The sequence below is a fragment of the Theropithecus gelada genome, chromosome 1 (genome assembly GCF_003255815.1).
Source record: "Theropithecus gelada isolate Dixy chromosome 1, Tgel_1.0, whole genome shotgun sequence".
Classification (NCBI taxonomy): domain Eukaryota; kingdom Metazoa; phylum Chordata; class Mammalia; order Primates; family Cercopithecidae; genus Theropithecus; species Theropithecus gelada.
In genome coordinates, this window is record NC_037668.1 from 71,205,819 (window position 1) to 71,220,669 (window position 14,851).

At 53.3% G+C, this 14,851-nt stretch overlaps 2 protein-coding genes across 10 annotated transcripts; one reads left to right on the top strand and one right to left on the bottom strand.

Moving 5' to 3' along the window:
* On the top strand, positions 1-4,475 carry CDC20 (cell division cycle 20). Of its 2 annotated transcripts, XM_025356915.1 has the most exons (11): positions 2-286; positions 447-675; positions 769-917; positions 1,004-1,100; positions 1,245-1,373; positions 1,469-1,665; positions 1,775-1,869; positions 2,009-2,237; positions 2,392-2,517; positions 3,464-3,581; positions 4,226-4,475. In XM_025356915.1, the coding sequence occupies exons 2-11, from the start codon at positions 495-497 to the stop codon at positions 4,402-4,404; spliced, it is 1,500 nt and encodes a 499-aa protein (XP_025212700.1). In that variant the 5' UTR covers positions 2-286; positions 447-494; the 3' UTR covers positions 4,405-4,475. The 2 variants fall into 2 exon arrangements, with proteins under 2 accessions (XP_025212794.1, XP_025212700.1); XM_025357009.1 differs by having other exon boundaries at positions 1-675.
* A 195-nt stretch (positions 4,476-4,670) lies between these two features.
* ELOVL1 (ELOVL fatty acid elongase 1) lies at positions 4,671-9,357 on the bottom strand. Of its 8 annotated transcripts, none has more exons than XM_025357830.1 (9): positions 9,174-9,279; positions 7,542-7,733; positions 6,828-6,887; positions 6,453-6,643; positions 6,195-6,275; positions 6,005-6,061; positions 5,809-5,914; positions 5,591-5,727; positions 5,027-5,406 (listed from the first exon to the last, which is right to left on the bottom strand). In XM_025357830.1, exons 3-9 carry the CDS (start codon positions 6,871-6,873, stop codon positions 5,185-5,187), a joined length of 840 nt encoding a protein of 279 aa, XP_025213615.1. In that variant the 5' UTR covers positions 6,874-6,887; positions 7,542-7,733; positions 9,174-9,279; the 3' UTR covers positions 5,027-5,184. The 8 variants fall into 8 exon arrangements, with proteins under 8 accessions (XP_025213458.1, XP_025213926.1, XP_025213542.1 ...); XM_025357909.1 differs by lacking the exon at positions 9,174-9,279 and adding an exon at positions 8,606-8,680 and having other exon boundaries at positions 7,542-7,690; XM_025357673.1 differs by lacking the exon at positions 7,542-7,733 and having other exon boundaries at positions 4,671-5,406; positions 9,174-9,357.
* Positions 9,358-14,851: the final 5,494 nt, after the last annotated feature.

A 14,851-nucleotide genomic window follows, 5' to 3' on the forward strand; every position in this document is an offset into this window, starting at 1 on the left:
GGCCCACCCCGGGCCCGCCCCGCCCGCTTTCCAGCACCAGTTCTCTGGGGCCGGCTCCCAGCCCCTCTCTCACCCTTCAAATCCCGCTCCGCGGCTGGACTCTCGTGATAGCTGAGATTTGCCCCGGAAGGCCCGCCCCCTTCGCCGGAGAGGCCAATGGGCGAGGGCAACGGTTGCGACGGTTGGGTTTTGAAGGAGCCAATGGGCGCTCAGAGCGGAGAGTTTAAGAGGCGTAAGCGAGGCGTGTTAAAGCCGGTCGGAACTGCAACTTGCTCGGGAGGGCACGGTGAGAGGCGGCGGGGCTGAGCCTGGTTCGGGTCGTGGCCAGGGGGAGGGGGTGCTAGGCCAGAAGGGGCAGCAACCGAGGGTGGCCCTGATTGTGTGGCCGGCCAGGAGCGAAGGGATCCTTTGCTGTCCCCTGAGCACCGTCGCCTCTTTTCCTCCAGGGCTCCGCAGGCACCAACTGCAAGGACCCTCCCGCTGCGGGCGTTCCCATGGCACAATTCGCGTTCGAGAGTGACCTGCACTCGCTGCTTCAGCTGGATGCACCCATCCCCAATGCACCCCCTGCGCGCTGGCAGCGCAAAGCCAAGGAAGCCTCAGGCCCGGCCCCCTCACCCATGCGGGCCGCCAACCGATCCCACAGCGCCGGCAGAACTCCGGGCCGAACTCCTGGTCAGTGAGGTGCCAAAGGGACTGGGTGAGAGCAGCCTTCATACTTTCTGCCCCGGGAGCCTGGTCAGACTGTCTTCTCTTTCTCCGCCCCAGGCAAATCCAGTTCCAAGGTTCAGACCACTCCTAGCAAACCTGGCGGTGACCGCTATATCCCCCATCGCAGTGCTGCCCAGATGGAGGTGGCCAGCTTCCTCCTGAGCAAGGAGAACCAGCCTGAAAACAGCCAGACGCCCACCAAGAAGGTATGTGTGCCAGAGGGGCTTAAGGCACGGGACCCGACTGTTCTTTGGATAATACTATCTTGCTTCTCCACTACCCTTTATGCCAGGAACATCAGAAAGCCTGGGCTTTGAACCTGAACGGTTTTGATGTAGAGGAAGCCAAGATCCTTAGGCTCAGTGGAAAACCACAAAATGCACCAGAGGGTAAGACCCGAAGTTCCTGGTTCCTGGAGGGAGGTGTCAGTTCATCTCCAGGGCTGAGCACAGATATCTGTCTGCTCTTATCTAAGACTGAGGGCAAGGGAGGTGTTGATATTCCCAGCGTCTGGACCCACTCTGTTGCCACAGGTTACCAGAACAGACTGAAAGTACTCTACAGCCAAAAGGCCACTCCTGGCTCCAGCCGGAAGACCTGCCGTTACATTCCTTCCCTGCCAGACCGCATCCTGGATGCTCCTGAAATTCGAAATGACTACTGTAAGTGCATCCTTATCCTTGCCTCATGGATGGAGAAAGAGGGCCTGGGACCACACAAACAAGGAAGCTCATGCTCTTTTCTCCGCCTCTGACAGACCTGAACCTTGTGGATTGGAGCTCTGGGAATGTACTGGCCGTGGCACTGGACAACAGTGTGTACCTGTGGAGCGCAAGCTCTGGTGACATCCTGCAGCTTTTGCAAATGGAGCAGCCTGGGGAATATGTATCCTCTGTGGCCTGGATCAAAGAGGGCAACTACTTGGCTGTGGGCACCAGCAGTGCTGAGGTGCAGGTGAGACATGTCCTGTGCTGCCATTCACACCAGTCCCAATAGGCTTGCACAGCTGGAGGATATTAATGCCAAGTCCCAATCTCTGATCCTAGTGGGCTTCTCTCTCTAGCTATGGGATGTGCAGCAGCAGAAACGGCTTCGAAATATGACCAGTCACTCTGCCCGAGTGGGCTCCCTAAGCTGGAACAGCTATATCCTCTCCAGGTCAGTGGTTTTTGTTGGTCTATGGTAGTCTGATATTTGCCCACCCTACCCTTGACTGTACACCCCTGAACTGAACCACCTCTGGCTTGCTTGCATTTGGTGCTGCCACAGAACCTGATTCCCTTCTTTCCTCCTCCAGTGGTTCACGTTCTGGCCACATCCACCACCATGATGTTCGGGTAGCAGAACACCATGTGGCTACACTGAGTGGCCACAGCCAGGAAGTGTGTGGGCTGCGCTGGGCCCCAGATGGACGACATTTGGCCAGTGGTGGCAATGATAACTTGGTCAATGTGTGGCCTAGCGCTCCTGGAGAGGGTGGCTGGGTTCCTTTGCAGACATTCACCCAGCATCAAGGGGCTGTCAAGGTGAGTAGGGTTGGGCTGAAGCCTCTGCAGACCCTCACCTATAACCTGGGGACTGTTAAGGGGAGAAGGGATGGTAGGATTGGACTGGGTTAGTGACCCCCAGAGCTCCTTGTCTAGCTCTAGTACCTGCTGACCCCACCTTTATCCCATCTAGGCCGTAGCATGGTGTCCCTGGCAGTCCAGTGTCCTGGCAACAGGAGGGGGCACCAGTGATCGACACATTCGCATCTGGAACGTGTGCTCTGGGGCCTGTCTGAGTGCTGTGGATGCCCATTCCCAGGTAATCTTTTGCCTGTTCCTGCCTCTCCCACATGCATTCTTACTGGGCATCCACATCGAGAGTGCATCCATTCCAATGTCTTCACCAACTCTGTGCCTTGGTGATTCCCAAACTTCTAACTCATGAGCTTCATTTCCAGCAGTCTGTGGCTATCTCCAATCCCATGTCCTATAAGCACCACTACCTTGATCTGTCCCAAATTAACCTTTTCACTTCCCCTTGCCTCCCTGAAATGTTCCTTCCTCTGTCACATTGCTTTGGAATGGCAGAACCTGCTCAGAAATCTGAAAAACCTCCTAGAATTTTTCATCCTCCTCACCAGGATCTATCAGTTTTACCTTAAAATATCATTGACATCTGTCCCCTCCCCTCAGCCTCATCCTTCCCAGTGGAGGCCCACCACAATGCTTCCTCATTGGTGTCAAGCATTCTTTGTTATCTCCTGCAATGCATCCTCCATGCTGTGGTTTGTTACACTATACTGTCCTTAAACCTGTGATGGCTTCTCATCACCTATGGCATATAATTCAAATCCATTAGAAAGATGCTTGAGGCTCTCTCCTTCCACTCGCCTCACATTCAGCCTTCACTGTAGATATGGACTCTAGAGCCAGACTGCCCAAGTTAAAATTCTGGCTCCATCATCTGCTAAACTTGAATGTGACCTTTGGCAACCTATTGAACTTCCTGCTGATTGATTCCTCATCTGTACAATGGGTAATACAGACGCTCCCCGATTTAAGTCCCAGTAAACCCACTGTAAAGTTAAAAAATGGTTACGTCAGGGAGTGTCTATAATTTGCCTCTCAAGGAACTTTTGTGTGGACTGTGATCATTCAACTCTGAGTCTGGAGCACGTGGCAGGGTGCCTAACACTAGAATGGGCTCAGTTCTGACTTAAGTAGCCTTGGCTATATGTCATGCCCACACTGGCTCCTCTCCACAGGTGTGCTCCATCCTCTGGTCTCCCCACTACAAGGAGCTCATCTCAGGCCATGGCTTTGCACAGAACCAGCTGGTTATTTGGAAGTACCCAACCATGGCCAAGGTGGCTGAACTCAAAGGTAAGTGGCTAGGTAAAAAGCCAGACATAAAAGGCCACATAATGTATGACTGAAATGTCCAGAATAGGCAAATCCACAGAAAAAACACATTAATGGTTGCCAGGGGCTGAGGAGAGAGGGTAATGGGAAGTGTTGAAAATGTCTTAGAATTAGTTTTAACAGTTGTACAATTTTGTGAATATACTAAAAACCACTAAACCGTACACTTTAAAAGGATGCATTTTATGGTATGTGAATTATCTCTCAGTAACACCATTGAAAAGAGAGGAGGCCGGGCGTGGTGGCTCACACCTGTAATCCCAGCACTTTGGGAGGCCAAGGCGGGCAGATCATGAGGTGAGGAGATAGAGGCCATCTTGGCTAACACAGTGAAACCCCGTCTCTATTAAAAATACAAAAAAGTAGCCAGGCATGGTGGCGGGTGCCTGTAGTCCCAGCTACTTATGAGGCTGAGGCAGGAGTGGGAGGCGGAGCTTGCAGTGAGCCCAGATTGCGCCACTGCACTCCAGCCTGGGCAACAGAGCAAGGCTCCGTCTTTAAAAAAAAAAAAAAAAAAAGAAAGAAAAAAAGGGAGGCATGTGCCTCCTTTATGGGAGGGCTATGGCTGCATCAACATTCGTATGTACTGTTCTCATTTGCTCCAGGTCACACATCCCGGGTCCTGAGTCTGACCATGAGCCCAGATGGGGCCACAGTGGCATCCGCAGCAGCAGATGAAACCCTGAGGCTATGGCGCTGCTTTGAGTTGGACCCTGCGCGGCGGCGGGAGCGGGAGAAGGCCAGCGCAGCCAAAAGCAGCCTCATCCACCAAGGCATCCGCTGAAAACTAACCCATCACCTCAGTTGTTTTTTATTTTTCTAATAAAGTCATGTCTCCCTTCGTGTTTTTTTTTTTAATCTGTTTCAGCTAATCCCTCTTCTTTCATGATCCCAGCAGCCTTCCTAGGGGCTCTACTCTACTGGGATCAGAGAGCTAGATATGTCCTCTGGGAGCCTGGACCATCATCCATTGCTCCTGTTTGTGGACAGGGCTAAGCATGTTGTGTTCCCCCACCTCCTCCATTCACACATGTATACACACAGCCTCTGTGGTTTCCTCTGTCACGTTTAATTTAAGACACAAGTGAGTAAGCAGCCTCTACAGGCTGTATTCCCAGGCCCCCGCCCACCCTGACCTTTGGCCCAGAAGCTACTGCTTCAGCGTGTGGGGTGGAGGAGGGAGACTGGGTCCACAGTGACATTATTGCTGACCTCTTCTGTGAGAAAAAAAGCCACGAGACCCTTGTGGGGCCAGCCCTGAGTGCTCCTCTCCCAAGTTTAAGGCAGGGAGTGGGAAGTAACTGTACAGCCCTTTTAGCCCCCAGCTCTGGAGTGGCAGACAGCAATGAGGCCACATCCCTGGAGCTGGCTGGGGGAAGTGGGTGAGGAACCAAAGCCGTGGTCCCTGTAGAGCAGCTGTGGGGAGGGGAGGGCCAGTCCCCTGCTCAGTCCTGGCCACATAAGCCTTGGTCACAGGTGTAGGTGGAGAGGGCACTGACGGACGCTGCCCAAGGTGCAGTCAGTCCTGAGGCACTTAGGTGGGCGCCTATCTAGGCCATGCTTCTCAGTTGGCCTTGACCTTGGCAATACCTGGAGCTCCATTTTGCTGAAGTGCACGGGGCAGCCGCTTGCCCTTGGTATAAGAGTGATACCAGAAGTTGGAGAACAGCATGAAGAAAATGGTGCCATACATCCAGATGAGGTGAATAATGACTGGGTGCTGGTAGTTACAGCTGGACATAAAGTAGTACTGGGAGATGTGCAGTGAGACCAGGACAAATTGGATCTAGGATAGATAAAGGTCAGGGTCAGAGGGAATACTGAGAGAACTAGAGGGGAAGAGCATATAGAGAAAGAGAAATGTTGAGTAGGGACAGATGGGGTCAAAGGTGAGACAGACTGGATAAAGGGAGGATCCAGGCTAGGAATGTGGGGGGATGGTTATAGGTAAGTCAGGCCAAGCCCCTCACCAGCTGAATGGCTGTCATGTGCTTTTTCCACCAAAGGTAGGGTTGAGCCACAGGGCCAATGGCAGACAATCCGTAGTACAGGTACATTATGACATGCACAGAAGAGTTTATCATGGCATGGAAAGAGCCCATTCCTCCTGTGAGTAGACAATAAGACAGGGTCAGCAGAGTCCAGCCTCTGGTGCCCACCCTTTCCCATAGTGGCCTTCACCACTCACCCGGGGCAATCTTTACCCCCCACCACCAGCTCCAGGGAAGCACAGAGTGATGGAAGACATGTAGGAAGGTCACCTGCCCATCTTTCTTTCGGAGAATAAAGATCACCTGAGAGAAGAGTGAGGGAAGGGGATTCAGAACCTGGGCCTCTCCACCTCATTCTCCCCACAAGTTCTCACATCTCATATAACTACTTACTGTGTCCATCAGCTCAATGAACTTGGAGAAGAGGAAGAGCCAGGCCACCCGAACCATCTGCAAGAAGTTGGGATAGCCTTAGGACCTCATACGCTGTTCTAAGAGCCTCCCTAAATTGGGCCTTGAGCACAGGCCCCAAACTGGTCATATCTACCAGGTTGCTTATGACCTAGCCCCAGCCCCTACTTACCCTAAGTGCCTCAGGGCTGTTGGAATAGTCCACAGGGTCACAGCGCCAGGTATAGGTGCTCAGCCAGCCTGACATCAGGAACTAGGAAGGGATGTGGATTAGACCACCAGAGTTCTCCCTTCCCAGCCATCCCTCCCCTTCACTAGCTGAGGACATGTATCTGAACCTCTCTGGAAAGGAGAAATGCCATGCTCTGGCTCTATGGCCTGCTCCTTATCCTGCTGACAGAAATTAAAGCCCAGCATCCCAGGGGCCCACCTCATAAACAATGTAGAGGGAGAGTGCCACTAGTGAGAAGTTGTAGACAATCATGAAGCCACGGAGCTGGAAGGGCTTTCGATTAGCCATGATGCGAGGCCCAAGTGACAGAACGAAGTACACGTAGGTCAGGAGGATGGAGGTCATTAGCAAGGGGGACCCCATCAGAGGGTAGCCCTGGATCCGGGGATCTATGAATAAGGGTCAAAGAATCAGGAAGAGTCACAGGGTTTGAAGGGTCTTCATTAGGTCTACAGACATGAGGTCAGGTCGCAAAGGGTCAAGGGGTTCCTAGGAACTCTCCATTAGAAGACAGCCCTAGATCCAGGGATCCCGGGAAAGAAGAGAGGAAAGGGCTGGTGGACAGTGTCTTACCTGCGTGCTTCATCATCTCTTGGTACAAGTTCATAACAGCCTCCATCCTGGCTCAGGACTCTGGGGAGGTACAGAGGGTGGATGTCAGACAGAGCCCACTGCACACCCCCATCCCACAGAGATAAGACACAGAACTAGACAAGAAAACTCCCAATGCCTCATTGCAGAAAGGACAGAACAGTGAAAGGAAGGAATTACTGGTAACTAGTGGGAGGAGGCAGTTTGGTTGAGGCATCTGCTCCCCACACGTCCTCCCTGCCTGGGAACGGCTGTTCTACCCTTCCTCTCCACACCTTACTCTCCTCTCCTCTCCTCTCCACAGTTTTACTTCCTGGCCTCCCTTCCCCTCTTCCTCCACAAAAGGACTCTCAATTCCAGGTCTCTTATTGGAGAGTCTTACCTTCTCACCAACAGGGAGCTCTTGAAATCCGTCTCCCTTCCTCACCTGAGTCCCTCACCCCCCCAGCTCTGGGTCTTTCTTCTCTCTCAGGATTCTCCCCTTCAATCTCTCCTCTCCTGCCCTCTCTACTTCCCGTCCCTCTGGACCCTTCCAGGAACTCTCTTCTTCTCCCCAGGGTCCCTCCTGCCCCTGCCAGGACTCTCACCTCCCTGGGCCCTTCTTTTCCCTCCAGAACCTTATCCTGGGATTCCTCCTTGCCTGTGCTGGGACATTCATCTCCCTACGTTTCTCCTCTGCCTTCCCGGGGCTCTCACCTCCAGCCTCTCCTCTCCAGCGCTCTCCTCTCTCCTCTCGCAGAGCCCTTCCTCTCCTGGAGCCTGGCTCTTTGAGACTCCTGCCCCGGCGGCTCCACCTGTCTGACTAGATCTGGCAGCAGCCCCGCCCTCTGCCCGCCCCCGCTGTACTGCGCATGGGGTGGAGGGTGGGTCCAGGCCACAGGTCAGTGCCTGGGGAAGCAGGACCCACCAGGATTGGGAAAGCCAAGTAAAGCCCCAGGCTCACCACCCACCAACCCGGGACCAGCCTGATGAAGTAAGGTCCTAGGTTCTGAGCCAGAAACCTCCTCCGACCCTAGTCCCAGCCCCAGCCCTGGCCCAAAGCACTGCTGAAAATCCACACCCAGCATCCTCTCCTAAGCTGGCCAGAACTTCTCAGTTTGTCCTACTTCAGAATGGGTACAATCACTCTTCCCTTCCTGGGAAGGCAGGGAAGCCAGTGGCATGTGAGGGGGTTGGGGAGTGGGGGAGGTCGCAGGAATCTTCCCCTCCCTCAGGGAGGGGCCCTAATGGGCTAGGCCCCCTCCCCCTCAGGGCCTAAAGGAATGTCGGGGGAAGGCTTCCAGGGACATAAAAGCCTCTGGCCAGACCCAGGAGAGCATGGTACTGACAATCCCTGAGGGACAAGGCATTCTTGGAACAGAGCAGGGCCCAGGGCAGCAGGTGCCCCAGACTCCTTGCTTCCAGAGAAGCACCTGTGCAGGTGCGAAGTGAAGAGGCGCACCTCTGTCACCTCCCCGCCCCGCACACCCCTCACCTCCAGGAGGCCCGGCTTCTTTAGGCCCACCGTGGTCAGGCCCCAAGCCTACGGTCCACACCCACCCCTCACCCAGCTCTCCACCCCCAACGGCGAAGGCGCCACGCCAAGGGCTGGCACACATGTTTCCTGCCTGACACACCACCCAGCACCTCCGTGGGCTGACACGCATGGCTCCCGGCCCTCACGCAGCTCGGCCGCCGCCCAGGCACACGCACGGGCTCACCCGCGGGGCCACTCACACACGTGTGCGCGCTGCTTGGCCACGCTCGGATCCCCTCCTCACTTGCTCCCCCACCATCGGGCTTGCTGGCCGCCCATCCCCGGCAGGGCCCAGGCCGGGGCGAGGGCGCCAACACAGGTTCCTCCCTGACACATGGGAGCCAGCCAGCCTGTTATCTCTCAACCACCAGCCCCCAAGATCAACCCACACACCCGGCAGACCAGGAGGGACCAAGGCTCCTGGGAGGACCTCTCCCCAAGCTGCAGGAAAATCTGGGTGTGTCCCTCGTCGGGGAACTCAGCCCGTCCCTTCCTTCCTTTAAGATGGATCGAAGGGAAAAGGAGCCTGGCAAAGTTAGGGGAGCCGGGGGAGGGAAGGGAGAGGAGGAGGGAGAGGGATAAAAGCACGGGTGGTGGAGGAAGGCCTGGGTGTAGGCAAATGGGGGCCAGAGACGGGGGTGTGGGGGAGGGAGGGTGCTGGCGAGGCCCGGCCCCAGGGAGCTGGGACCTCCCACCCACTGGCTCCGGGAACAGCCTCTCCCACAGCCTGGGCAGGGCAGGGCAGAGCTGGGCCGGGCTGGCAAGGCAGGGGGCGCCGGCACGTGGAGAGCCCGTGGAAGGTCCAGACTCACCCGTAGGGGCCAGGCGGGCAACGGCGGAGGGCTTGGAGGGAGCAGGGCCACAGAGAAGTCCCCGGGGCCAGCCTGCCTGCCTGCCACTTCCTCATCTGCTGGGCCGACTTTCTGTCACCAGAGGGGGAGGGGCGGGCCGCGCGGGGGGCGCCCGCTGATTGGGCGGCCAGCGGGGCCGGAGGCCGGCAGCGCAGGCTCGGCCGGGGCGGGGGCAGAGACTGGGGCGGGCCGCCGGGTCCCGGCAGGAAGCGCCGCGGCCCGGGTTCCCCACCTCTTCCCTCGCCGCCCAGGCCCGCCCTGGCCGATTACAGCGGCCTGGCCACCTCGGGAGCACGCCGTCTCTTCCCGACGTGCAGCCTCGGACCCGGCCCTGTCCCCCGGTGACTGCTCCCCGGCAGGACCGCGCATCTGTGTGCGGCAGGCCCAGCTCAGGGCTCGGGGGAGGGTTCGGCCTTGCCCTCAAAGAGCTCCCTCTCCTGCAGGGTGAGCGCAGAGCGGCGGGCGGGAGCACACTGCGTGTGCTGAGGACGGACTGGTCTTAGCGGGAGGGAAGCCTCACGAGCCTGTACACTTGGAGGAGCCCTAAGCGTTAGGATCTGCTGCGAGGGCTGCCCGGAATGGACGTGGGAGGATACAAGTGGCCCGGGGCAAGCATAGTGAATCACTGGCTAAACTGGCCTTCGAGGTAGTGAAAGGAAAAAAGGGAAATGAAGCTGACTGCGGCTGAATGTAGTAGGTCGTGAAGGCCAAATGAGCGATCTGATTTTTATTCTAGAAGCAGAGGAGAAACAGTAAAGATTTTTGAGGAGACTATAATCAGGCTTGTATCATAAATTCATCAGACGTTTATGGACCACCCAACGTCCCTGCACTCACGGGGCTTGCAGTCTCTCTGGCTTAATCACTTTACTCTGGCAGCTAGTGTGAGGAGGGCACAGGAAGGAGACCAGGTGACAAAGCCAGCCTGACCAAAGAAGATGTGGCAACTGATGGGATTGGAAGAGGCGGACAATGTCGAGCTTTCCTCCAGACAGCTGGACTGGCTCTCTATATATTTATTTATCTATTCTACACCCCAGCCCCCACCTCCACACTCACTAACTGGACTCAACTAGTGGGTGCAAAGGACGGAGTAGATTTTAGTGAAATGGAATTTCTGCCTCCAGCGGCCCCTGGAACAGGAGCACACAACGATCTACTAACTGCTTGCAGGATTGGATTGTGTAAGTGTGGACAGAATTTGGGAATCTGGGCTACTCTGGGCACACTGCCTATGGGGCAGCCCTGCTCCACAAGGAAAATAAACACAGTTTTTAAAAAAAGGTCGGGCACGGTGGCTCATGCCTGTAATCCCAGCACTTTGGGAGGCTGAGGCGGGCGGATCATGAAGTCAGAAGATTGAGACCATCCTGGTTAACACAGTGAAACCCCGTCTCTACTGAAAATACAAAAAGTTAGCCAGGCGTGGTGGCAGGCGCCTGTAGTCCCATCTACTCAGGAGGCTAAGGCAGGAGAATGGCTGACCTCGGGAGGTGGAGCTTGCAGTGAGCCCAGATCCAGCCACTGCACTCCAGCCTGGGCGACAGAGCGAGACTCCCTCTCAAAAAACAGAAAAAAGAATCGGCCGGGTGCGGTGGCTTAAGCCTGTAATCCCAGTACTTTGGGAGGCTGAGGCGGAAAGATCACCTGAGGTCAGGACCAGCCTGGCCGACATGGTGAAAACCCATCTCTACTGAAAATACAAAAATTAGCCGGGCATGGTGGCGCATGCCTGTAATCCCAGCTACTCGGGAGGTTGAGGCAGGAGAATTGCTTGAACCTGGGAGGCGGAGGTTGCAGTGAGCCGAGATGGAGCCACTATACTCCACCCTGGCGAAAGAGCAAGACTCCGTCTCCAAAAAAAAAAGAGGGAATTCGGAAGACGTGGTGGTTGGGAGAATAAGATATTCAGGCCAGGCACAGTGGCTCATGCCTGTAATACTAGCACTTTGGGAGGCCACGGCGGGAGGATTGCCTGAGCTCAGGAGTTCGAGACCAGCCTGGGCAACACAGTGAAACCCCGTCTCTACTAAAACACACACACACACACACACAAAAATTATCCGGGTGTGGCGGCATACGCCTGTTGTCCCAGCTACTCGGGAGGTTGAGGCAAGAGAATTGTTTGAACCTGGGAGGTAGAGGTTGCAGTGAGCCGAGATTGTGCCACTGCACTCCAGCCTGGGCGACAGAGCGAGACTCTGTCTCCAAAAAAAAAAACAAAAAACAAAAAAAAAGGTGTTCATAAATGGTAGGATAGGCTGGGGATGGTGGCTCACGCCTGTAATCCCAGCACTTTGTAAGGCCGCGGCAGGCAGATCACTTGAGCTCACAAGTTTGAGCCTAGGCAACATCGTGAGACCCTGGCTCTACAAAAAATACAAAAAATTAGCCAGGCATGGTGATGCATGCCTATCGTCCCAGCTACTCTGGAGGCTGAGGTGGGAGGATGACTTGAGCCCAGGAAGTGGAGGTTGCAGTGAGCCAAGATCACGTCACTGCACTCCAGTCTGAATGACAGAAACCTTGTCTCTAAATAAATGAATAAATAAATGACTCCACAAATGGTGGGATATAGCTATGTGAAAGTTTAGTCCTAGAGCTTAGGTAAGAGGTCTGAGCCAAAGTACAGATATGACCCAGCCCATTAGTACCCACCCTTGAAAGGAAATGGCAGAAGAATTCACTATTTAAAAAGCTCCAACACTAAGATCCTAACTGATCTGGTCCCTGCCTTGTCCTCTCATTCTACCTGTGACACTCTCCTGGGCCCCACCCAGTGCTTTAACCATTCCCCGAGGATGTGAGCATCTTTCATACCCCCCTCAACCCGCACCCCCTGGCTCAGCACAAGGAACAGTCAGGTCTCCTAGGCAGTAAATCACTCCCTCCTCTTGCTCCCACAATTGTAATTATCTGCTTATCCGCATCGCAAAACTGTAAGTTCCTCTCAGTATGGGCCATGTTTTGTCATCTCTGTATCTCCAGCATCTGGCCCATTATCTGGTACTCAGTTGACCCTCTACGTTTGTTGAATGAATGTTAGTGTGAATGGGATGATGTGGGAAAGGAAGAGAGGCCAAGGGAACCAGAGTCAAGGGGAGAAGACAATAAGAATTTGAAAGCCTTTCCATTTCCCTTGGGAACAGTATCACTGAGTCCATAAATATTTATTGAAAGCCTGTGTTCCAGGTATACTCCAGTGATGTTGGGTGTGACCTTATGTAAGTTGCTGAACTTCTATAAAATTGGAGCAATAAGAGTACCTATCTCATAGGACTGCTGTGAAGACTGAAGGAGATAACACATGTAAAGTGCTTAGCACTGTTTCTGTCTCAACATTTAATGGAGAAGGTGGGAAAGTGCCCAAAATATCAGGAAGATACATACTTATATGTAGATTCATGAGCATTCTTTTAATAATATTTCCTAAACAGTTACTCTGTGCAAACCACTGTTGTGAGAGCACTATTGAGAGATTTTGGATTAAATGTCCATCATAAGAGTGCACTAGAGACAAAGAAAGCAGACTATTATAGATGATGAAACCATCCCAGAGGCCAAACGCAGTAGTGATAGGAAACTTCAACTGTGTATTTATTTACCTGGACCATATTGGTAAATGACCATGGCAAGCCCTCAATAAATGCTGACTGATTACATGAATGAACATGCTCAAAGACAGTTGTTCAGCTCTTGTCCCAGGTTGTATCACACCCCTCTCCCCTTTCCTGAGTTTCTTTTGTTCAGTTTGGCAAACTGAACAAAAATGGATCGGAGCAAGCATCTTTAAATATCTGATATAGACCACTTAGCCCCAAATCCTACCAAATGGCATCTTCATGGCCCTGGGGTTCCTGCAAAACACTCAGTCTGATAGGAAAGACAGACATATAGATGAGCAATTATATATGTGGTGAGTGTTCCCATAGAGATAAACCCAGAGGGTTATGAAAGCACTGGTGTGCGGGGGCACCTTAACTCAGTGTGGAGGCTAATTCTTGAAGATGATGCAAAAATGACACTTAATTGAGCATTAAAGGTCACTTTCTAGGCCGGGTGAGGTGGCTCATGCCTGTAATCCCAGCACTTTAGGAGGCCGAGGTGGGTGGATCACCAGAGGTCAGGAGTTTGAAACCAGACTGGCCAACATGGTGAAACCCCATCTCTACTAAAAAATACACAAAAATTAGCCAGGCCTGGTGGCAGGCGCCTAAAATTCCAGCTACTCAGGAGGCTGAGGCAGGAGAACCACTTGAAGGCAGGAGGCAGAGGTTGCAGTGAGCCGAGGTTGCACCACTGCACTCTGACCTGGGCGCCAAGAGTGAGACTCCATCTCAAAAAAAAGAAAAAAAAAAAAGACACTTTCTAGAAAGCAGGGAAAGGCATTCTAAACAGAGTGAAGCATGTATGTGAAGGCATAGAAGCAAGAGATGTGGCGGATTTGGGAACGCTAAGTAGTTTGGTATGACTCCAGTTCAGAGGGCATATGGAAGGACAAGAAAGGCATGAGTCAGTTTATGAAGAGCCTTGCATGCCATAAGAAGAAGAATGGATTTTATTCTGTTCGTTTTTCAGCCCTGGCTGCAACTAGAATCAACTGGGGAGCTTTTAAAATATCAGTGCCTGGCTCTCACCTCCAGATTGATGCTAGATGGTTGTTCTCAATGGGAAGAGGCCGAAGCATGTTTATATCCTGTGTGCAGAGAGACAATGGGATCCAGCATACACATTAAGAGAGCAGCCTCTGGCTAAGGAGAACGGAAATAGAGTAAGTTCGTCAGTGGAATGGGAGGAAATTGAGGGAGTCTAAAGGAGTCTATTTTTTCCTTCAGTCAGATGTCAGGTATTTGCTGAACGTGGGGGATGGGTAGGTGGTAGGATAAGGAATTGTAGGGAAGTGGTACAGTCTAGAGTAGCTGATGATGGAATGCTGGGAAAGCTTGGTGAACAGAGTGGAAGGCCGCGCTGGGTGGGAGACCATAAGGAGTGTACCAGTTTAGAAGGCTGTGATGTTCTCCAGCAGAGCTAAGTGAGTGGGAGTCAGTAAAGCGGAAATAGGGATCTGTAGGGAAGCCAGATGGAAGGCCTTGCTTGGGAGAGGGTTCAGTGAAGGCTGAGTAGACTAAACTAAACCAAGGGTACACTGATAAACTGGAGAAACTGAAGAGGTCAAGGAACTCATAGGTTTGATAAGGATGAAGGCCAGGTACAGTGGGGAAAGGAAACCCAGTCCAACAACTAAAATTCCATCCCTTTCATGGAGCCTTCCTGACTAATGGGAAATGAGGTGGCGACTTCCCCCAGGTCCCACCCTGTCTGACTCACTCCTCACTCACTGCTCTTCAAAGGGCCCGTCTCCATCCTCTTTCTCAAGAAGATAAACCATGGATGTCGTTTCTCCAGAAGTTCAGCCTGAAAATCACTATCTGTATGAACTCGATTCCCATGATTTTCTGAGGCTTTATATGTTTCAGCACAAATATTAAATGGAGGTAGGATCAGAGAAACAGAAATGGCAATGAGGAAAAAAATGGAAAAAGGTACGCCTGCATGTTCATGAGTGAGTGAGTGAGTGGAAGAGTGGAGGGAAAACACAATAAGAGACGGGGTATCAGTTATGAACAGGAACTGAAGGT